At 48.6% G+C, this 22,199-nt stretch overlaps 1 protein-coding gene across 2 annotated transcripts in view; it reads left to right on the forward strand.

Annotated features, from left to right (window-relative positions):
* The window catches only part of PNLDC1 (PARN like, ribonuclease domain containing 1), a 51,661-nt gene that overhangs the window by 11,382 nt on the left and 18,080 nt on the right, over positions 1-22,199 (forward strand). For both annotated transcript variants that reach the window (XM_029575437.1, XM_029575438.1), the window contains 6 exons: positions 1,857-1,936; positions 8,505-8,642; positions 16,861-16,930; positions 18,079-18,164; positions 20,915-20,970; positions 21,550-21,614. In XM_029575437.1, coding sequence (XP_029431297.1) covers positions 1,857-1,936; positions 8,505-8,642; positions 16,861-16,930; positions 18,079-18,164; positions 20,915-20,970; positions 21,550-21,614 — 495 coding nt within the window. The remainder of the gene's footprint in view (positions 1-1,856; positions 1,937-8,504; positions 8,643-16,860; positions 16,931-18,078; positions 18,165-20,914; positions 20,971-21,549; positions 21,615-22,199) is intronic.

The raw sequence follows: 22,199 nt of genomic DNA on the forward strand, positions 1-22,199 counted from the left end.
AACTACTCTGAACAATTTTGTATCATCTGCAAATTTGATTATCTCACTCGTCGTATTTCTTTCCAGATCATTTATAAATATATTGAACAGTAAGGGCCCCAACACAGAACCCTGAGGTACTCCACTGTCCACTCCCTTCCACTGAGAACATTGTCCATTTAATCCTACTCTCTGTTTCCTGTCTTTTAGCCAGTTTGCAATCCACGAAAGGACATCGCCACCTATCCATGACTTTTTACTTTTCCTAGAAGCCTCTCATGAGGAACTTTATCAAATGCCTTCTGAAAATCCAAGTATACTATATCTACCGGTTCACCTTTATCCACATGTTTATTAACTCCTTCAAAAAAGTGAAGCAGATTTGTGAGGCAAGACTTGCCCTGGGTAAAGCCATGCTGACTTTGTTCCATTAAACCATGTCTTTCTATATGTTCTGTGATTTTGATGTTTAGAACACTTTCCACTATTTTTCCTGGCACTGAAGTCAGGCTAACCGGTCTGTAGTTTACCGGATCGCCCCTGGAGCCATTTTTAAATATTGGGGTTACATTTGCTATCCTCCAGTCTTCAGGTACAATGGATGATTTTAATGATAGGTTACAAATTTTTACTAATAGGTCTGAAATTTCATTTTTTAGATCTTTCAGAACTCTGGGGTGTATACCATCCGGTCCAGGTGATTTACTACTCTTCAGTTTGTCAATCAGGCCTACCACATCTTCTAGGTTCACCGTGATTTGGTTCAGTCCATCTGAATCATTACCCATGAAAACCTTCTCCAGTACGGGTATCTCCCCAACATCCTCTTCAGTAAACACCGAAGCAAAGAAATCATTTAATCTTTCCGCAATAGCCTTATCTTCTCTAAGTGCCCCTTTAACCCCCTCGATCATCTCATGGTCCAACTGACTCCCTCACAGGCTTTCTGCTTCGGGTATATTTAAAAAAGTTTTTACTGTGAGGTTTTGCCTCTGCGGCCAACTTCTTTTCAAATTCTCTCTTAGCCTGTCTTATCAATGTCTTACATTTAACTTGCCAATGTTTATGCTTTATCCTATTTTCTTCTGTTGGATCCTTCTTCCAATTTTTGAATGAAGATCTTTTGGCTAAAATAACTTTTTCACCTCCCCTTTTAACCATGCTGGTAATCGTTTTGCCTTCTTTCCACCTTTCTTAATGTGTGGAATACATCTGGACCTTGCTTCTAGGATGATATTTTTTAACAATGACCACGCCTCTTGCACACTTTTTACCTTTGAAATGGCCAAAGCAGAATCGCCCAGGCCTGCTTTGCCAGACATTCAGCCTGTAACAGCTGTAATGAGCATTGCCCGCCATCTGAGATGTGAAGGCCCAGCTTGTGGCACCCTGCCCCCACCCCACCTGCTGGTACTGCCGATCCAGCCTTCAGCAGGGCACTGCCGGAGGACTCCCCATCGCACCAGCATCCTACACCAGAGGGTGGAGCTCTGTGCCCACAAATCTTTGCCCCAACCTAGCGGAGAGGGGGGTGAATGGAAGGCAGGTGGCACTCGATTCCCTGGACTTGACAAAGCCTCACCATCCAGATGTTATATTGTCTGGTGTGAAACCTCTTTTGTAAGGAAGCCATTGGGGAGCAATAGTTGAATAAGCCACAAATTGCTCCATAGACCCCCAGGACTGTCTGAGAGGACTCTCAAGGAAAAGTTCTCAGCCTGCTCCTCTCTTTAGCTATTCTAACCCTAAAGATTTAAGGAAAGAATAAAGAAATGCCGGCAAGCTCCGCGCTGGGAGGTGATTGTCTGCTGCTCACCTGCTGTGCCACATTTGGGGTCCCTCTCTGCACATTAAGAATGCATTTTCTCTTCTGATAGGTTTCCAGATGTTGGTGGTACAGTTGGTCCTGAGGCAGGCTCTTCCGGACGTTTGGACCATGCCTGTGGGGGAAAACGAGGTGATGTATCCATGGAGGCACAGGGTGGTGATCATGGAGAGGCAGTGCGAGTTGCTGGGGTTAGGTAGAGGGGGCCCCCTTTTTCTTTCTCGGACAGACCACTAGGCCCCGAGGGGGGGGCAGTTCTGCTGCTGCTCCTCATGTCACAGGCCTTCCTACTACCCCCAGATCTGCTCCTTCCTGTGACTGCATTTTCAGCTTTTGTCCCTTACCCAATGGTGCTCCTTCATCTCAGTGGGGTGCCCACGTTTGCCTAGCTTTGCCCCACAGCTGGTTTTAGAGGGGGGCAGGGAAGATGTTACCCTACGCCAGGAACAATTGTGTTTAAAGGACCTCCTTCCTGTTCCTACCCAGATCAGTCCAGACTCCGGGGTTTTGCCTCCCTTCCATCAGATGGAGACAGTTTTGCTGACACTGCCACATAACCTGGTGTTGCCACCTGCAGTTTGGAAATTAGGTTTTAGCTTTAAAAGAAAGATTGTAAGACTGTTTCCTCCCAGGAGGTTTGACAGGTCCTGGTGGGGACCATCCCTCCCAGTACTGAGGTGGACGAGCAGGAGGTCGGGGACCCTTGTACAGCTCTGTCCTTTCACCACCGGGGGTAGACGGCTGGTGGGGGCCAGTTCCCTCAGGAGGATTTGCGGAAGTAGCTATTGCTGTTGTCCGTCCTTTAAAGTTTAAAAAAATAATTTTTTTCCTTTTTGTCAGACCACACAGGAAGGAGATTTTGAGCGTCAGCCTTGCACAGGTGGCTCTGCTGCAGCGGCTTTTGCAGCATTTCCTGGGGTCCTTTTTGGCAGCCGACTGCACACGCGGTCAGGGCAGGCTGGAATCGTGGCACACGGCAGTAAGTGCACTGCATGCAGCGAAGCACGTGTGCAGCTCTTCCGTGCCAGCCTGCGTCCCCGCTGCCTGTCTGGGGGGGAACGGCTGCAACTGTGTCGGGGAAGCAGCAAGGACTTAGAGAGCTGTGATGTGCATCAGGTGAGACCGCGGGCCCCTTCCTGGTTAGCGTGGGAACGGTGGCCATTTTGTCTTCATTTGCTGCTGCTTCAGAAACGGTGGGGAGGGGGATTTTCCTCTGCCATTGTCCTCAGCTGCTCAGAACCCCTTGGAGAGCCCGGGGGGCGCAGTGTGAGGATGAGGACCTCCTGGGAGAGAATTCAGACGATTCCGCAGCTTTCTCATCGGACTTTGTGCTTCTGATGCACAAAGCACATTTGACCAGGAAAGCTTCAGGACGGCAGGTTTCTAGGCAGGGAGGGTCTCTGGACCTACAGCCCAAGAAAAGGTCCAGGGTTTTGCGGGCTAACAGTAAGACACGGGTTTGGCGAGTTCTTGGTATGTCCACACAGTTCAAATGCTGCAGACAAGGTCTCGGAGGCTTTGGAGGAAGAGGCTTCTCCAAAAGAGGACCCTCCTGAGGCAACTTTCTCCAGGATCCAGAAGAGGGGCTAAGACAAGCCCCCACTGTAGAGGGGGGACGATCCAAAGTGGTTCATCTTTTCCACAGGGAAGAGCTGTAGCCCTTGATCTCCCCGGTGTCCTTAAAGAACTGGGGATAAAGCTTCTGAGAGAAGAATCCGATCAGGAAGAGGTGGATCCGGTCATGGATGGCTTAAGAGGTCCAGCGAAAGCTTTCCCCTTCCATAAGTCAGTTAAGAAGTTAGTGGTCAGGGAGTGGGATACCCCGAGACTGGTTTGAAGGTTGGTAGGGCAATGGATAAGTTATGTCCTTTGCCAGAGGACACGCTTTAGCTTTTGAGATTTCCAAAGGTGGATTCCTCAGTGTCTGCGGTCACTAAGACAACAACTATTCCAGTAGCCGGTTCTGCAGCATTGAAGGATACGCAGGACAGGAAGCTGGAAGTCCATCCCAAAAAGACTTTTGAGGTGTCTGCCTTAGGCATCCGTGCCGCGGTGTGCAGCGGTTTTATGCTTTGCGCTGGGTACAGCAGCAGAAGGCTGAAAAAGCAATGTCTGCACCAGAGGTGAAGCAGGCGGAGCAGCTAGAGGCCTCATCAGAACGTCTTCCAGACCTATGTCCGCGGTCTCAGCCAGACCACTCCTTTGGTTGCGAAACTGGCAACCAAAGGATGTTTGGTCCAAGTCTCAGTTAGGAGTGTTGCCTTTAAAAGGAAACTGCTCTTTGGGGAGGACTTGGAGTAGCTAATGCAATATTGGGGAGAGAATAAAGGGCATAGATTGCCTGAGGATGAGCCAAAAGGGGGGAAAAGATCTTTTCCTACATGTTCTCAGTTCAGGGTTCATAGGCCTTCGTCGAGAGCCCAGGGTCAAGGGACTGGAAGACAGCAGTCCTGGAACCGGTCCTTTCGAGGTCGAAAGCCGAACAAAGATGGTTCCAGCCAGGGTGCTTGTGGAGCCAAGGCTGGTCCACTCCTCGGTTCCTGCTATAGGAGGTCGTTTGAATCTCTTTATGAGGAGTGGGCCAAGATCATGACAAACCAGTGGATCTTAAGTGTGATAAGACACGGTTACTCTTTAGAATTTACTCCTCTGTTAAAGGACTTGTTCATGATCTCCCCTTGCGCTTCCATGGCTAAAAGGCTGGGGGCCATTGTTCCCGTCCCCGAAATGGAGCAAAGGTCAGGAAGGTATTCCATTTATTTCGTGGTTCCAAATACGGAGGGGACTTTCAGCCCAATTTTGGACTTAAAGAAGGTAAATGTGGCGCTCAAAGTTCCTGGTTTTCAGATGTGGACCCTGTGCTCGATCTTTGCAGCAGTGCGCAAAGGGGAGTTCTTAGCTTCCCTGGATTTGACCGAGGCTTGCTTTCACATAGCAATCTGACCAAATCTCCAGAGGTTCCTGCGGGTCATGATCTTCGGGACACATTTTCAATTTTGCACCTTTTCGTTCGGGTTGGTGACTGCTCCGAGAATCTTCAGCAAAGTGATGATCGTGGTAGCAGCGGCTCTCAGGAAGGTGGGCATTCTAGGTCACCAATATCTGGACAATTGGCTCATTCAAGCAAAGTTCGAGGATATTTGCAGGCAGGTAGTGGCTTTGGTGCTTCAGCAGTTGAGATACCTGGGTTGGGTAGTAAATGTGTCACTCATATTACTCCTACTCAAATGTTGGAGTTCCTGGGGGATGCTTCGATACCAGGATTGGGTATCAAAGCATCCCCCAGGATTGGGTTTCTCACCATGGACTGCATTTGTAAATTGCTGAGGTAGATTCGCAGATTTAGAGAGCTGGGCCCAGGGTCTGGGATTATCTGCAGGTTCTAGGTTCCATGGCTTCAACTTTAGAGCTGGTTCCTTGGACGTTTGCTCATGTGCGGCCTCTGCAGAGGGTGTTGCTTTCCTGGTGGGATCTGTTATTGGAACAGTTTCATCTTCTGCTACCTCTAATGGAGCTAGCCAGGTCTAGTCTGTCACGGTGGTTTGGTTGGGACCAGTTAAGTCGTGGAATGGACTTGGGGGTTCCGAATTGGATATTAGTTACCCCCGATGCCAGTCTCTCCAGATGGGGAGCTGTATGCCAGACTCTGTTGGCACAGGACCAGTGGACAACTGAGGAGGCATTGTGGTCTATCAGTTGGTAGAGAAGAGAGTGGGGCAGTTTGTATTGTGTGCCTTTCTGCTTCTTATGTGATCCGCCAGTAAGGATCTTATTGGACAATGCGATAATGGTGGCTTACATCAACTAGCAGGTGGTACCAAGAGTCGGACTGTGGCTCAGGAAGCCCAGGAGCTACTTTGCTGGTCAGAGCAGCATCTGGCATTACTGGCGGCATCTCACACATCCAGGGTAAACAAATGTGCAGGCAGATTTTCTCAGCCGGAACGGATGGATCCGGGAGAGTGGGAGTTGTCGAAGGAAACCATGCATCTTATCCTTTGCAGTTGGGACATGCTCCAGATGGACTTGATGGCATCTCAGAGAAATTCCAAATCGCCGCGCTTCTTCAGTCAGAGAAGAGAGTGTGGAGCAGAAGGGGTCGATGCCTTGTTGCTTCCATGGCCTCGGGATATTCTTCGTACATGTTTCTGCCTTGGCTGCTGGTGGGTGAAATATTGTGGCAAGTAGAGATTCCTCCGAGAGGTGATTCTACTGGCACCAGAGTGGCCGAGTCAGCCCTCGTTTACAGAGCTGGTCAATCTAGTGGTGGATGGCCTGTTGTGGTGCAGCCAAATACCAAACCACCTTCACCAAATTTTCAGATCAGGTGGCTTGTTTCTGTCTCGCGGCTTGGGCTTTTGAGAGGAAGTGTTTAAGGTGGAAAGGGTGTTCAGAGGATGTCATTTTCACTCTGCTGCAAGCTAGGAATCCTTCCACGTCCTTAGCGTATGTGAGGATTGGGAGAGTTTTTGAGTCTTGATGCACAGAGCAGGGTGTTAAACCTATTCAAGCATCCGTAGCGCACATTTTAATCTGCTCCCTCAGAGTAAAGGTGGCGGCGTTGGGCTGTTTTTGAGGCAAGGTGCAGGGAGCAGCCTTAGCTGCGTATCCTTATATGGTGCGTTTTCTCTAGGGGGGGGGGGGGGCAAAGCATTTGCATCTTCAGGTGCATAAGTTGTGTCCTTCGTGGAGTCTTAACTTGGTTCTTAAGGGGATATGTACAGCTCTGTTTGAGCCTCTTAGAAGGGCAACTATGAAAGAACTCACCTTAAAGGTTGTTTTTCTGGTGGTAGTCTGTTCCACCCGAAGAATTTCGGAGCTTCAGGCTTTGCCATGTAGGGATCCCTTTTGAGGATTTTAGATTCTGGAATATTGTTTGTAAGGTTCCTTCCTTCTGAAGGTGGTGTAGGCATTCCATTTGAGTCAATCGGTAGAGCTTTCGGCCTTTCCAAACCTGGATGTGGCAACGCCACACGAGAGAGTTGAGACTCTTTGATGTAAAGCGGGTGTTTTTGTGGTATCTTAAGGTCACTAATAGTTTCCAGGTGTCGTATCATTTTTTGTGCTATGGAGTGGTACAAAAAAGGGACATAAAACTTCAAAATCCACCATAGTACTGTGGTTGAAGAAAGCGATAGGTTCAGCATGCATACATCTGTCAAGGACGTCTTATTCCTGAGGGTTTAAGGGCTCACTCTACTCTGTTGCAAGCGTCATCTTGGGCCGAACGTCAGCAGATATTGCCATGAGATTTGTAGGGCGAACTACTTGGAAGTAGTTGCACGCTTTCATCAGGCATTGTCATTTGGATGTCATGGCTCTGGAAGCCATGGGCTTTGGGGAAAGTGTGCTTCGAGCAGGACTCTCACCGTCCCACCCTGTTTATGGAAGCTTGGGTACATCCCAGGAGTCTGGACTGATCTGGGTATGAATAGGAAAGGAAAATTGGTTCTTCCCTACTAAGTTTTGTTCCTGGAATACCACAGATCAGTCCAGAGTCCCACCCATTTGTTAGGAGAATAGGAGAGTCTGCGCGATCTATTATTGTAAGTAGGCTGAAGAATTGCAAAGGTTTTGTTTAGATCTTTCCTGTTATTAATGTTGGAAAGGTTTTTCCATTGCAATGTTCCACTTCCTACTGCTCGTTCAGGGGGTGTGATTATGTAGTTATGTATGCTGGTATCTTGTCTTGGGAACAGGTCAATACTGATGGACTGCAGGTGGCACACTAGGTTAATGTGGCAGTGTCAGCAAAACTTTCTCTGTCTCCATCTGCTGGAAGGGAGGCAAAACCCAGGAGTCTGGACTGATGTGTGGTATTCCAGGAACGAAAATTAAGAGGTAGTAACCAATTTTCCTTTCGACTTCTGTCTCGAGCCAAAACCCCTCAACTTTAAAGAGTACGTCTTCTCCTCCTGCATCAATGTAGGCTACAGTTCCCATTCCTGCTGCTGAGATCAGGCTGGGACTTCAAATCTGGCATTTATTATAAAGAAGGGAGACATGGATGGGGGTTGGGCACAGGGAAGGGTTCTGCTGAAACTGCTACAGCAGTAGTAACTAGGGAGAAGGCAGGGCCAGCGGAAGCGCTAGGCCTGGGCATCGGCCACTAGGGGGTGCGAGCAGCATCGTGCAAAGAGGAATGGAGATTCGGTGAGCCGCGCACTGCTCATGGGCCAGAAAAGCGAGAGGTAGGAGTTAGGGCCACAACTGGGGGGGGCGCAAGGCAGAAGGTGCCTATGGCACTTAATCCCCTTGCACCGGTCCTGGGAGAAGGGGAGAGATGTGGATGTTTGATATGGAAAGAGAGAACATAGGTTTCTTTATTTTAGGACTGTTTTTTTCTAGCAGAATATTCTGAGTCGTGTAGCTTGGCATTGAATCCACAAGGCGGAACTAGTCTCCTGGTTCTTTCTGTCCTCTTTTCATCTCATTCACTTCAGCGCAGTTCTCTCTCCCAGTTTCTGCTTTGTTTCCAGTTCACTGACCTTAAACTATAATTGATCCTGGTGCCCTCTTGTGTACCAGCACCTTAACATAGGGAGATGTGAGTGAATTCCCAGTCACATCACCTTAAGTGTTGCTTTTTCGCAGGTGGGCAGTCCAGACAGGCTGTATTGTCTTTCTGCCATCATGTTTCTATGCGAACTAGTGTTTGATATTGGCACTAGTTTCACAAGTTCTGGTGCTTTGATCATAGGTGTTGGTGCGTAAGGTGAATTGGCGGCGGCGGCAGCAGCTGGAGGACTCCTCTCTTGATCCATGCAGCAAGAAGCGCATACTCCTCTCAGCTCGGGGTTTCACCACCCTTTTCCACACTATTGTTAGCGCAAAGAAGGTACTAGCCTATTGTGCTGAGCATGATATGTAAACAGTTGCAGCCAGCGGCACACTGCACACAGTGGTAATGGAGTGACTGAGAGACCTAGGTTCTAATACCATCATTTACATGCTTAAACCTCCATGTTTAATCTTAAATTGTCTGCACAGTCATGTATGCACTCTTTATTTCTTCTTTATTTCCCTAATATCTTCTAATTCTCTCATTCTCACTCTTACTGTATTTTATTTCATTCTTAAGATAATGCACTTTCTGTTGTCTCTCTCTCTTTGCCTAGCAGTTTCAGGAAATTTTCCTGGCATGACATTTCTTACCTGTTATCAGACATAAAGAAATTGACATTCAAAGGCATTTATCTGGATAACTTTTGAGTTATATGGATAAATGCCAAGTTTTGAATATTGTTACCACTTATTAGGATAAATGTGTCTGGTGTGCTGTTGGTAAATATTGCTCTTGTTATTGATGGTTTAATAAAAAAAAACATGGAATTGAAATAAAAAAAAATGTCCGGATAAATGGAAGATGTTTTGGGGCAGTACTTGTTAAGACAAATAACTTATCTGGCTAGCTTGATATTTGGAGTTAGTTGGATATGTTATCTGGATAATTCTATATGTTACTATGGTAATGTATTATCGAAAATAACAAAATGTGGCATCAATGTTATTAAACACATAGTACAAAAGATGCCTCGATTATAAATCAAAATTACATTTTTATTTATGAATAGTTCATACACCAGTGAAAAAAAACGGTACAGACACTATCAAAAACATACATGTACAGGGGCGTGGCCTGACACCAATGTGAGCGGACGTGCGGCGACTCGGCTCCTCTCCCCACGGACTCTACAACCCCTAATTTCAGCTATTTTTTGCTCGTTTTTGGCCGTAAATTGCCTCCTTACCGTTCGTTTACACAGCGGTGAGTCCGGCTATGGCTAATAAAAGAAAACCCACGGATCTTCGCCAGTTCTCGTACAGCAAAACGGCCCTGGAGGGGGAACAAGATGGCGCCGCTGGAGAGAGCCCGGAGCGGGCCGACCTAGAGGACGCTGGCGAAGCTATTACCGTGCCGGATAACTCGGAGGGGCCAGACGCAGCCCCCCTCCTTACTAGGGAGGAGGCCCGGCGCTGGTTCAGCGAACTTCGCAGCGATTTGAAACAATACAAGGCGGACATTATGGCCTCTGTGGCGGATCTTAGAGAGGACTTAGCAGTCATGGGCAATCGCGTTGATGACGCAGAAAACAGGATTGACGCCCATGGGGACGCGATAAATACGCTGGTGACTCGTCAAGATGCAACAAATACAGATATTAAAGCATTGCAGGACAAAATCGAGGACATGGACAATAGAAGTAGGAGGAATAATCTAAGAATCAGAGGGGTTCCTGAGTCCTCTGAATTCACTGACGCTAAACAAGTGGCTGTGCAAGTGTGCAGTTTTCTCCTACAAAATGGTGGTGAGGACGGCTCTACAGGGGAGGAGGCACCACTAACAGTGAGTCTGGAACGAGCACATCGTGCCCTGGGCCCCCGCAGGGATAATTTCCCTAGGGACATAGTGCTGTGCCTCACCAGTTTCCCAGTGAAGGAACGCATATATGCTAGGGCCCGCCAGTTGAAATCCATTCTATGGCAAAATCATCAGATTTCTATTTTCCAAGATCTGGCGCCCTCCACGTTAAAAAAACGCTATGAACTGCGAGAGGTCACCGCGGCCCTGCGGGCCAAAGACATTCGTTACCGGTGGACATATCCCTTTGGTCTTATGTTTCAACACCAAGGGGTCTCTCATAGGATCACGTCCGTGGCCGAGGCTGGGGAAGTTCTCGCCAAGGCTCAAATCCCGGTTTCTCTCTCCAGTACGCCGGCGGTGGCCGCAGCTCCACTCCGGGATCAGACACCTCGATGGGAAAGAGCCGGCAAAGGAGGGAAGAGGCTTCGCCGCCAGACTGAAGACAACAGGCCACAAGCGCAGGGCCAGGGCTGATATCCAGACAGCGCTTAGCTCCCCTTACTTTAGCCGGGATGGCCCGGTTTGATCTTGGCTTACAAGACGGGTCTGATTGCTTTCCAGGGCAATTACCTGGTTTTCAGGATTTCTCCTTAGTTTGATTGGATGCAGTTTTGGTGTTATATTACTGTTTATGGTTTACATGCACTTACTATGTTATATAACTTGTTGCATAGGGGGTTTTACATACATGTTTTCTCTCTCTGATGTTCATGGGGTCCGTGGGGGGGGGGGGGAGGGGGTTGAAGTCGGATGTGCTTGTCTCGGATTGGGCAGCCACGTGCTCCCTGGCGAGCATTATCCCACAGCGAGTCTGGGGATACCGTAGGACTTCAGGGGATGGGGACTGACCAATTGGGGGTAACTGGGGAAGAGGACATATGGAAGTCTTACACCACATTATATTATGGGGATTATGGCCACCATGGGACCGGGAACAATGGGTATACTCGCATATGGGAGGGAGAGTGTATCTGGCATCTCTTTCTGATTAACCATGGCGTCTAAATTGTTGTCCCTTAATGTTAAGGGCCTTAACACTCCCAGAAAGCGTCTCTTGCTCAAGAGGGAGCTTCAGCGGCAATCCGCAGGGATTGTTTTCGTTCAAGAAACGCATGTCCGAAAGCATCATGAGCGCCTTCTCCAATTCCAACAGTATCCCACTTCTTATTGGGCAGCCAGTACAGCAGCACATAAATATGCTGGAGTTGGAATCCTGATTTCCTCTTCCTGCATTCATGAGCTGCTCTCCGTTGTGAGTGACCCTAATGGTAGATATCTATTGCTTAAAATCAAACAAGACAAGCGTATTTGTACATTATTAAATGTTTATTTTCCCAATAGTAATCAGGTGCCGTTTATAGATCACCTGCATACCCTCTTGCAGACACATGCGGAGGGGGATTTGATAGTAGGTGGCGATTTTAATTTTGTTCTGGATCCTGTTAGGGACTCTAGTTCGGGCAAGACAACTCAGTCAGCCACACGACAAGCCTGGCGGAGCCTTATGGAAGCCTGGTGTCTAGTTGATATCTGGAGGGAGAGACATTTACATTCGAGATCTTACACGTTCTACTCCTGCCCACATCACTCATATACACGCATTGATTATGTTTTCATCTCCACCACCATGCAAAACAGGGTCCAGAAGGCCGATATAGACCCCATTACTTGGTCTGACCATGCGCCAGTTTGGCTACTGTACGGTATGGGAGATGCGGGTGCGGGTCATCGGCCGTGGCGACTCAATGATACCCTCCTTAAAGATCCTTCTTTTGTCTCTATTGTTGACAAGCACTTACGGGATTTTTTTATTGAAAATCAGACGGAGGGTATGTCACCATTGACGGTATGGGAATGCTCTAAGGCGGTCATACGGGGGGTCTGTATCTCCAGGGCGGCCTACTGTAATAGGGAGCGAGAGGCCCGCAGAACCCAACTGCTTTTAGATCTCACTTCTCTCACCCAGCGGCATAGCAGATCCCACTCGGAGAAATTGTACCAGAAGATAATTGCCGTGCGTGGCCAATTACGGTCCCTCGAGGACGCGGCTATTAGCCATCACTTAACCATTTTGAAACAAAACCATTTTGAGGGAGGTAACAAGGCGGGCAAATACTTAGCTCGTCAATTGAGGGTCGCCCAAGCCCAAACGGTGGTTGCTAAAGTTACCAATGCTGGTGGTACGCTGGTCACCTCTTCAGAAGAGATCCGGCATGCTTTCACTGATTTTTACGCGCATTTATATGCCCAGGGTGGTAGTGCCCCCGTAGAGGCCATACAGGCTTATTTGGAGACTACTGACTTGCCCCATCTGTCCTCCCTCCAGCAACAGTTGTTGGACAAGCCCATCACTCAGATGGAAGTTGAGGCGGCTATCAAAAAAATGAAACCTGGAAAAGCCCCGGGGCTGGATGGCTTTACGGGGTTATATTATAAAAAATTCACTTCCACGTTAGCCAGTCCCCTCACGCAAGCGTTTAACTCTCTACTGGACGGCTCAAAGTTCACCCTTGACGCTAATACTGCGGGGATAACCGTGCTCGCCAAACCGGGTCGTGATCCCACACAATGCAGTTCCTATAGGCCTATATCTTTGATTAATTTAGATTTAAAGGTATTGGCTAGGGTTTTAGCTGCACGGCTGAATGGGGTGCTTCCAGAACTCATTCATAATGATCAAGTGGGCTTCATACCCGGCCGCTTGGCCGCAGATAATGTCCGCCGTATCGTGGATATTATCGATTTAGTGCACCATGAAGGCTTGCCGGCGATACTTTTAGCATTGGACGCCGAAAAGGCGTTTGACCTGGTGAGGTGGGAGTTCCTATTCCAGGTGCTTCATAAAATTGGATTTGGGGATTCTTTTATCTCCTGGGTTCGCCAGATGTATGACCGCCCTCGTGCTAGGGTTAAGGTTAATGGTGGGTATGGTCCCTCGTTCGAGATCCAGAGGGGAACTAGACAGGGGTGTCCTTTGTCCCCACTTTTATTTGCCTTATTTTTGGAACCCCTGGCGCAAAGTATTAGACATTCAGATACTGTTCAAGGGGTGGTGAAGGGACACACTCAGTTTAAAATATCTCTTTTCGCGGATGATATCCTTTTTACCCTTACTGATCCCGGCAGGTCCCTTCGGGGGGTGATGGAGGAGCTGGGACGCTTTACGGCTCTCTCCGGTATGAAAATTAATTTTGATAAGTCCGAAATACTCAACCTCACCCTCCCTGTCCCTGATGCCACTGCACTGCAGGCGGATTTTCCATTTAAATGGGCCTCTAACTCACTTAAGTATTTGGGGGTACGGCTGGGGGCCCGCACTGACTCCTTGTATGATCTAAACTATAAACCTCTTGCGGATACCATCCAGGCAGATTTAGACAAATGGGCGGAGCTTAGTCACTCCTGGTTGGGCAGGCTGGCCATCGTCAAAATGAATGTCCTTCCCCGTTTTCTGTATTTTTTCACCACTATACCTCTTTTTCTACCAGCCAAATTACTTAAAAATTGGCAACAGATGTTGGGTTACTTTATTTGGAGACGGCGTCCTCCTAGGATTGCTCGAGTTATGCTATTTCAGCCTAAAATTAGAGGTGGCCTACAATTCCCGAACCTGATGTGGTACTATGGTGCGGCGCAATTGCGGGCACTAGTGGCGTTTCATGGTACTAGGGATGTGCCCCAGTGGGTCCATTTGGAACAAGCTTTACTGGGGTCCTTCCCTATTTCTGCTCTCCCATGGCAGCCCCGTTCCTCATGGGGGGGGATAGTTTACGAACCCTTTGCCTTACGCACCACTTTGCGCCTCTGGAGGATGTGGGGGCCATTGTTGGTGGGCAGGGAGCACTTCTCTATGATGACTCATGTATTCTCTAATCTTATTTTGCCTCTTCGGGATTGCTCCAAGGCTCACCAGCAGTGGTTTCAGGCTGGTGTGCGTACTTTGGGGCATGTTTATAAGCAGGATGCTGTGGTAACACAGGACTATTTACGTCAAGCTCATGCTTTGGATCCTCTTGACTTTCTCCTCTATGCAAAGGTATCTCATTTTTTGAGAAAGGGGGTGCGAGAGGGATCTATCCGGACTAGAGGTACTCTCTTTGACACAATGTGCAAAAATGCGTCCTCCATAAGGGGAGTGATCTCCAAAATTTACGCTCTTATCAATGGCAGAAAATTGGACCGGGTAAGGCACCGGACTTTGTGGGAATTGGACTTTAATCAGACTTTGGACGACGAGGAGTGGGAACAGATTTACACCTCCGCCTATAAGTGCTCGATCTCCACAGGTCTACAGGAAAATTGCTACAAAATGATTTATAGGTGGCATTTTACTCCGGTTGCGCTACACAAATTTGCTCCTGACATACCTGACACTTGCTGGCGTGGGTGCCCGGATAAAGGCACTTACTTCCATATCTGGTGGACATGTCATAAGATTCGCAAGTGCTGGGGAGCGGTGCTTGATTGGGTGGCTCAGCTCATCAATGTGCGCCTTCCTGTTGAACCCTGGCATGCTCTATTGGGCGCTCCGCTTCCGGATGTCCCCCCTTCTACTCATCGGCTAGTACTACAAGTGTTTATTGCCACGAGATCCGAAATTGCGCTTCACTGGAAACGGGTGGACGCTCCATCGTTGGCTACCATCCAGCAGCGTCTGTACTCCTATTATCAGTTGTATCGTCTCACGGCTCTCCATCAGGACCGTCTTCTACACTTCCGGAAAATTTGGGACCCTTATACTCGCTGGTTGGAGCAGTTGGGTGACTCCGGGACATAAGTGGTGCGTTTCTGAGCTATTACATGGGGTCCTCCGTATGGGGGCCCAGGACACTCAGGTGCTTGGGTCAAGCTGCCTGGTTCATTACGGGTTAATTTTCAGTTCCATGAAGGTCTCCTTTGGTGGTCTCTTGTAAATATGCTTTCTGGTGACACCATTAATCCATTATCTTCTCTTTTTGTACCCTTGGCTGTGAGCCCTTCTTCCACATATTTCTGTTACTCTGATTTCTATGTTCCTTTTTTTTGGTGTTACAGTGGTGTATTACATCCTCTATAATATGCTTTTTGCGGAATTGGTCAGGGGGGTGGGGGGTATGGGGGGGCGAGGGGTTGTGATGTTGGGGTATATCATGGAGCCAATTGATGTTTTTTCTTTCTGTTCCACTGTTACTGGAGGTTTGACCCACATTATGTTTTTCATTTTGCTCACCATGTATTATGTTTCCTACCTGGTACTGCTTTTTCATGGTTCCTAATAAAAATCGTTTAAATATAAAAAAAAAAAAACATACATGTACCACCTCCCCACTAAAAATAACCTAATCTCAATCCTAGCTAAGACCTTAATTTCAATGACCAAATGTCATCATCTTGGGGGATAAGTCAAACCCTTAAAACCATACTTATCCTAAAAATACAGCTTCATCAGTAGATATTATCCCAGTAAACATTATAACTTATTGTGCTATAGATAATCCTAAATGTATTAAGATTTGAATTTTCTTAAATGAAATAATATAAAAATAATTATTACAAGACAATGTCATATAAAAACTATAGTCCATGACTTCAAAAAGATAATAAATAAATATATGCACTGCCACGCTTGATTTCACCTCCGTATTTTAACTACCGTAGCACCCTAAAGTGATCGCTGCAACACATCAACAGACTGTATAAATGTATGCTCTTATATTGGCCAATTGCATCATAAATCCATCAGTGATTTGAACTAATACTAACCTACAACCTTGTTCACCATTATTTGCTCTTCACATCACTTAGGACAAACGCTTCATGTTGCCTGAAACCAACCACATTCATCATAACCTGCCAAGAGGACCCAATTATTTAAAAACTCCCATTAATGGGAGAAATCACTATAACTACTTATTTGTTCCTCAGATTTCCAACAGGATCTCCCTCATTACAACAGTTTTCAAAAGCACCACGCGTACAGAGTACACGAACATTACTAACCTCCTCCGGCTTCGCCCCTATGTACACGTTACGTCCTGTAGCAGCAGCGTCTCCATTGTTGTACTCAAAATGAATGTCTTACTAAAAAATATTCAGTTATTCAACTCTACCATGTAACACTTACATAAGTGCTCGCTTTCGGTGAATCCACCGCACCGCCAGCTTCTAAAACAGCCGCGCATGAGAACTGGTTGATAAGTGCGGCTATAAAGATTGTCAAAGTAAGACCCGCCCCCTACATCACATGACTGCTGAACCATTGGCTACTGTCTGTTGCCAATCAAAGCAAGTCGCTCCCTCCATTCTAGGGCCCTAGTTGGGATTGGGATTAGGTTATTTTTAGTTTGGGGGGGGGGGGGGTGGTACATGTATGTTCTTGATAGCGTCTGTACTGTTTGTTATTGTTGTATAAACTAAATTATATTCATAAATAAAAGTGTAATTTGGTTTGATTTATAATGGAGGCAACTCTTGGATTTTGTGTGATTCTAAATGTTGCCAAGAGCGAGGTTGAAGTAATCCGGGTAACGTGTTCCTGGATAACTTTACCTTAAGCCAGTTAAGTAGATACCATGTTAAATAATAATAAATAAATAAACCTAGTGAGCCTGCTGGCCCCTCCTGCCCAAGCCTTTCTAGATCTATATGCTGAGGGGCTTTTTGTTTGCAGGGTTAGTTACTTCACAAAGTGCTTTTTTTGTTTCCTCTGTAGCCAATAGTTGGACACAATATGCTGATGGACCTTCTGCATCTTCATGACAAGTTTTACAGACCCCTGCCAGGTATATTCCCTACAACCTTGCCTCACCCCGTCAGCTCATGGGACCTGATCAGACATCCAGTCTGTTGTCTCTTTGCGCGACGCTATCATTTGGATGTGGGGGCTTCAGTTTATTCTTCCTTTGCCAAGAGTGTTCTCGTAAATACAGATAATTTCTAATTTGTTTGAAGAGGTTTACAAAGTTTTTCAATAATTTTTTGCCGTGTTTAGGGCATTGCAATTTCTACGTTATGCTTTGGTACAGATCTATACCGAGGACCTGCAGAAGGTACTAGGCTTTGAGGCAGTGCCAGTTTAACTTTCTCTGTCTCCATCTGCTGGCAAGGATGCATAACCCAGGAGCCTGGACTGATCCGTGGTATTACAGAAACGAAAATTAGCAAGTAAGAACCAATTTTCTTTTCTATCACATAGGGAATGGCCACTACTTAACACTAAGTCTGCTTAGTTAATGACAGTTTATAGACTTCTCCATTAGGAACTTATCCAAACCTTTTTTAAACTGAGCTATGCTAACAGCCTAAATCACATCCTCTGGTATTGAATTCCATAGCTTAATTGTGCTTTTGAGTGAAAAAATATTTTCTCTGATTTTGTTTTGAATGTGCTACTTACTAAATTCATGGAGCACCCTGTAGTCTTTGTGCATATTTTATTTTGGGGAGGCCATGATATGCTCTCTTCTCCCTTCCATTGGGAGGGAGAGGTAGGGACAGGGGTAGTGCACACTGTTAGAGAGCAGCGGTAAGTCCCACACTTCCTTCCTTCTCCTTGGAGGAAGGGATTGCAATGCTCCTGGGCCTAAGATCGGCCTTGCATTTCCCTCTGCTGAGGATTTAAAACCCTCCAAAGATGAAATAAAAAGAAACAACATTTTTGGGCCTGCACACCCCTAATGAAGTCCAGAAGGATTTCGTTAGGGACAGCACAAGGTTTGAGGTGAGCAGGAGCACTGAATACGATCAGCAGATTGTATGCGGCACTCCCTGTCTTATGAATGGAGATTCATTCCTGTCATGGAATGTGCAAAGCAAACCCATTTCAAAACATTACCCTGAATTATGTGCAGCCCACTCAAATCTTCCTGTGGGGATTTTCTGTAAATCTCTTCCCTAGCTAATTTCTAATGCTTTGATTGTTTCATCTCAGAAAGTTACAGTGAGTTCAAGAAGAACATTCACACATTGTTTCCTGTTCTCATTGACACCAAGACCCTGACACGAGCAGTATGGAAGGTGAGTGACAGAACTGCAGGACTGAGGTGCAGTGCCAGAGCTGTGTGTGGGCTTAGTACTGGAATAACAGCAGGGGGTGCTGCAGGGCAGGAGTGAGGTGCACTGGGAGAGCTGTGTGCGGGGCTCACCATTAGAATAGTAGGAGGAGCTGCAGGGCAGGAGTGAGGTGCACTGGGAGAGCTGTGTGCGGGGCTCACCATTAGAATAGTAGGAGGAGCTGCAGGGCAGGAGTGAGGTGCACTGGGAGAGCTGTGTGCGGGGCTCACCATTAGAATAGTAGGAGGAGCTGCAGGGCAGGAGTGAGGTGCACTGGGAGAGCTGTGTGCGGGGCTCACCATTAGAATAGTAGGAGGAGCTGCAGGGCAGGAGTGAGGTGCACTGGGAGAGCTGTGTGCGGGGCTCACTATTGGAATAGCAGGGGGTGCTGCAGGGCAGGAGCTGTGTGCAGGACTCACTATTGGAATAGTAGGAGGTGCTGCAGGGCAGGAGTGAGGTGCACTGGGAGAGCTGTGTGCGGGGCTCACTATGGGGCGGATTTTCAGAGCCCTGCTCGCGTAAATCCGCCCAAAACCGGGCGGATTTACGCGAGCAGGGCCCTGCGCGCCGGGAAGCCTATTTTACATAGGCCTCCCGGCGCGCGCAGAGCCCCGGGACTCGCGTAAGTCCCGGGGTTCTCGGAGGGGGGCGTGTCGGGGGGCGGGCCCGGTCGTCGCGGCGTTCCGGGGGCGTGTCGGCAGCGTTTTGGGGGCGGGTACGGGGGCGTGGCTACGGCCCGGGGGCGTGGCCGCGCCCTCCGTACCCGCCCCCAGGTCGCGGCCCGGCGCGCAGGAGGCCCGCTGGCGCGCGGGGATTTACGTCTCCCTCCGGGAGGCGTAAATCCCCCGACAAAGGTAAGGGGGGGGTGTAGACAGGGCCGGGTGGGTGGGTTAGGTAGGGGAAGGGAGGGTAAGGTGAGGGGAGGGCAAAGGAAAGTTCCCTCCGAGGCCGCTCCGATTTCGGAGCGGCCTTGGAGGGAACGGGGGGAGGCAGCGCGGCTCGGCGCGCGCAGGCTATACAAAATCGATAGCCTTGCGCGCGCCGATCCAGGATTTTAGTGGATACGCGCGGCTCCGCGCGTATCTACTAAAATCCAGCGTACTTTTGCTTGAGTCTGATGCGCAAGCAAAAGTAGGCTGATCGCGCTTCTTTTAAAATCTACCCCTATTGGAATAGCAGGGGGTGCTGCAGGGCAGGAGTGAGGTGCACTGGGAGAGCTGTGTGCGGGGCTCACTATTGGAATAGCAGGGGGTGCTGCAGGGCAGGAGCTGTGTGCAGGACTCACTATTGGAATAGTAGGAGGTGCTGCAGGGCAGGAGTGAGGTGCACTGGGAGAGCTGTGTGCGGGGCTCACTATTGGAATAGCAGGGGGTGCTGCAGGGCAGGAGCTGTGTGCAGGACTCACTATTGGAATAGTAGGAGGTGCTGCAGGGCAGGAGTGAGGTGCACTGGGAGAGCTGTGTGCGGGGCTCACTATTGGAATAGTAGGAGGTGCTGCAGGGCAGGAATGAGGTGCACTGGGAGAGCTGTGTGCGGGGCTCACTATTGGAATAGTAGGAGGTGCTGCAGGGCAGGAGTGAGGTGCACTGGGAGAGCTGTGTGCGGGGCTCACTATTGGAATAGTAGGAGGTGCTGCAGGGCAGGAGTGAGGTGCACTGGGAGAGCTGTGTGCGGGGCTCACTATTGGAATAGTAGGAGGTGCTGCAGGGCAGGAGCTGTGTGCGGGGCTCACTATTGGAATAGTAGGAGGTGCTGCAGGGCAGGAATGAGGTGCACTGGGAGAGCTGTGTGCAGGGCTCACTATTGGAATAGTAGGAGGTGCTGCAGGGGAGGAATGAGGTGCACTGGGAGAGCTGTGTGCAGGGCTCACTATTGGAATAGTAGGAGGTGCTGCAGGGCAGGAGTGAGGTGCCCTGGGAGAGCTGTGTGCAGGGCTCACTATTGGAATAGTAGGAGGTGCTGCAGGGCAGGAATGAGGTGCACTGGGAGAGCTGTGTGCAGGGCTCACTATTGGAATAGTAGGAGGTGCTGCAGGGCAGGAGCTGTGTGCAGGGCTCACTATTGGAATAGTAGGAGGTGCTGCAGGGCAGGAGCTGTGTGCAGGGCTCACTATTGGAATAGTAGGAGGTGCTGCAGGGCAGGAGCTGTGTGCAGGGCTCACTATTGGAATAGTAGGAGGTGCTGCAGGGCAGGAGCTGTGTGCAGGGCTCACTATTGGAATAGTAGGAGGTGCTGCAGGGCAGGAGCTGTGTGCAGGGCTCACTATTGGAATAGTAGGAGGTGCTGCAGGGCAGGAGCTGTGTGCAGGGCTCACTATTGGAATAGTAGGAGGTGCTGCAGGGCAGGAGCTGTGTGCAGGGCTCACTATTGGAATAGTAGGAGGTGCTGCAGGGCAGGAGCTGTGTGCAGGGCTCACTATTGGAATAGTAGGAGGTGCTGCAGGGCAGGAGCTGTGTGCAGGGCTCACTATTGGAATAGTAGGAGGTGCTGCAGGGCAGGAGCTGTGTGCAGGGCTCACTATTGGAATAGTAGGAGGTGCTGCAGGGCAGGAGCTGTGTGCAGGGCTCACTATTGGAATAGTAGGAGGTGCTGCAGGGCAGGAATGAGGTGCCCTGGGAGAGCTGTGTGCGGAGCTCATTATTGGAATAATAGGGGGTGCTGCAGGGCAGGTGCCTTGGCAAAGCTGTGTGTGGGAATATTTTTGCCTTTTTCAGGAATTCCAGTATCCCCGGGCTGCAAACCTTTCACAAGTCTTTGATGTCCTGAACAGGTGAATGTTTTACATATTAAGGTAGAATTCCAGTCTTCTCGCTTTTTATGTGACCTTGGCTGGGCACTTAACTTCCCCTTAGCTCTGCTCACTACTGCTCTGTCTCTGTCTGAGAGGGAGGGGCTTCTGGACAGACTTTCTGCAATGTGACGAGAGGGCTGTGAGACTGGGGAGGGACTGCAGGCAGCTCACTCGACGCATTGATTTCAGATTGTCCTGAAAAATGAGCAGAAACTTTGTTTCAGGTACAAACGTAGATCGCAAGCCCTCTCTGGGGACAGGGACCTGCCTATAGTAGCTGAAGGCGACTCGTCTTGAGCTACCCGTGGAAAGGCTGTGATAAATCCATGACCTTGGGGAATATCTCGTGCTCTCTCTCTCTCCTTTTATTGCTTTTTGCCGGTCTTGTCCTCTTTCTGTCTCTCATATAATGCTGTCTCTTACTCGCTTTTACTTCCTCTGAGCCCATTAGCCAGCGGCTAAGTCTGATGCTGATTCAGTAGCCTAGGGGTGGGGAGGGCAGGGAGATCGATGGATGAAATTGAAACTAATGCAGCCTTCCTCCTCTTCTCTTCACAGCGAAGTGAACCCTGCGAGCCCATCCTGCCCCCTCATCGAGCACGCACCCGAGTGCACGAAATATGGTACGGAGAAGCAGGTTTCCCATCGGGCCGGGCTCACCGTCTCTGGCTGTGCTGATTCCCTGCAGCCTCCAGGCAGAGCAGAGTGGCAGCAACGTCCCTTAAAGAGACAGTGTCCATGTTCTGAGGGTCAGCGGATCTGGGCTCATCACTAAAGTGAACGATAAGTGGTGAAAATTGAATAATTAAAGGGTTACCTTACTCGGGTATCTCCAGAAACCAATTTAAAAAGATGTTAGTAACCGTCTGACCCGTGCAAGCTAAATACTAACCAAGAATACCTGCAGCCTGCCTACTTTTCCACCAGGATAAAAAAAAAATGTAGTTTGTTTGTTTTTTTGATGGATTTTAAAAATGACTTTCTCTAAGACCCTCTCCCCACCTGTCCGTGCTGTATTCCTGCTTTACATGTATCTGTTCAATTCTTGCTTGGTGTTTATAAGATGGTTCAGCACTGCAGCTCCTGATTTACTGAGACATTTTCAGAAACAACTCCTTAGGAGTGAAACAATCAGAAATGGGAGGGGGGAAGGATCTGAATTCCATTTTTCTCCTCCCTCTGAAGACCCCTTTCCTGTTTATACCATC

The sequence above is a fragment of the Rhinatrema bivittatum genome, chromosome 13 (assembly GCF_901001135.1).
Source record: "Rhinatrema bivittatum chromosome 13, aRhiBiv1.1, whole genome shotgun sequence".
Taxonomy (NCBI): domain Eukaryota; kingdom Metazoa; phylum Chordata; class Amphibia; order Gymnophiona; family Rhinatrematidae; genus Rhinatrema; species Rhinatrema bivittatum.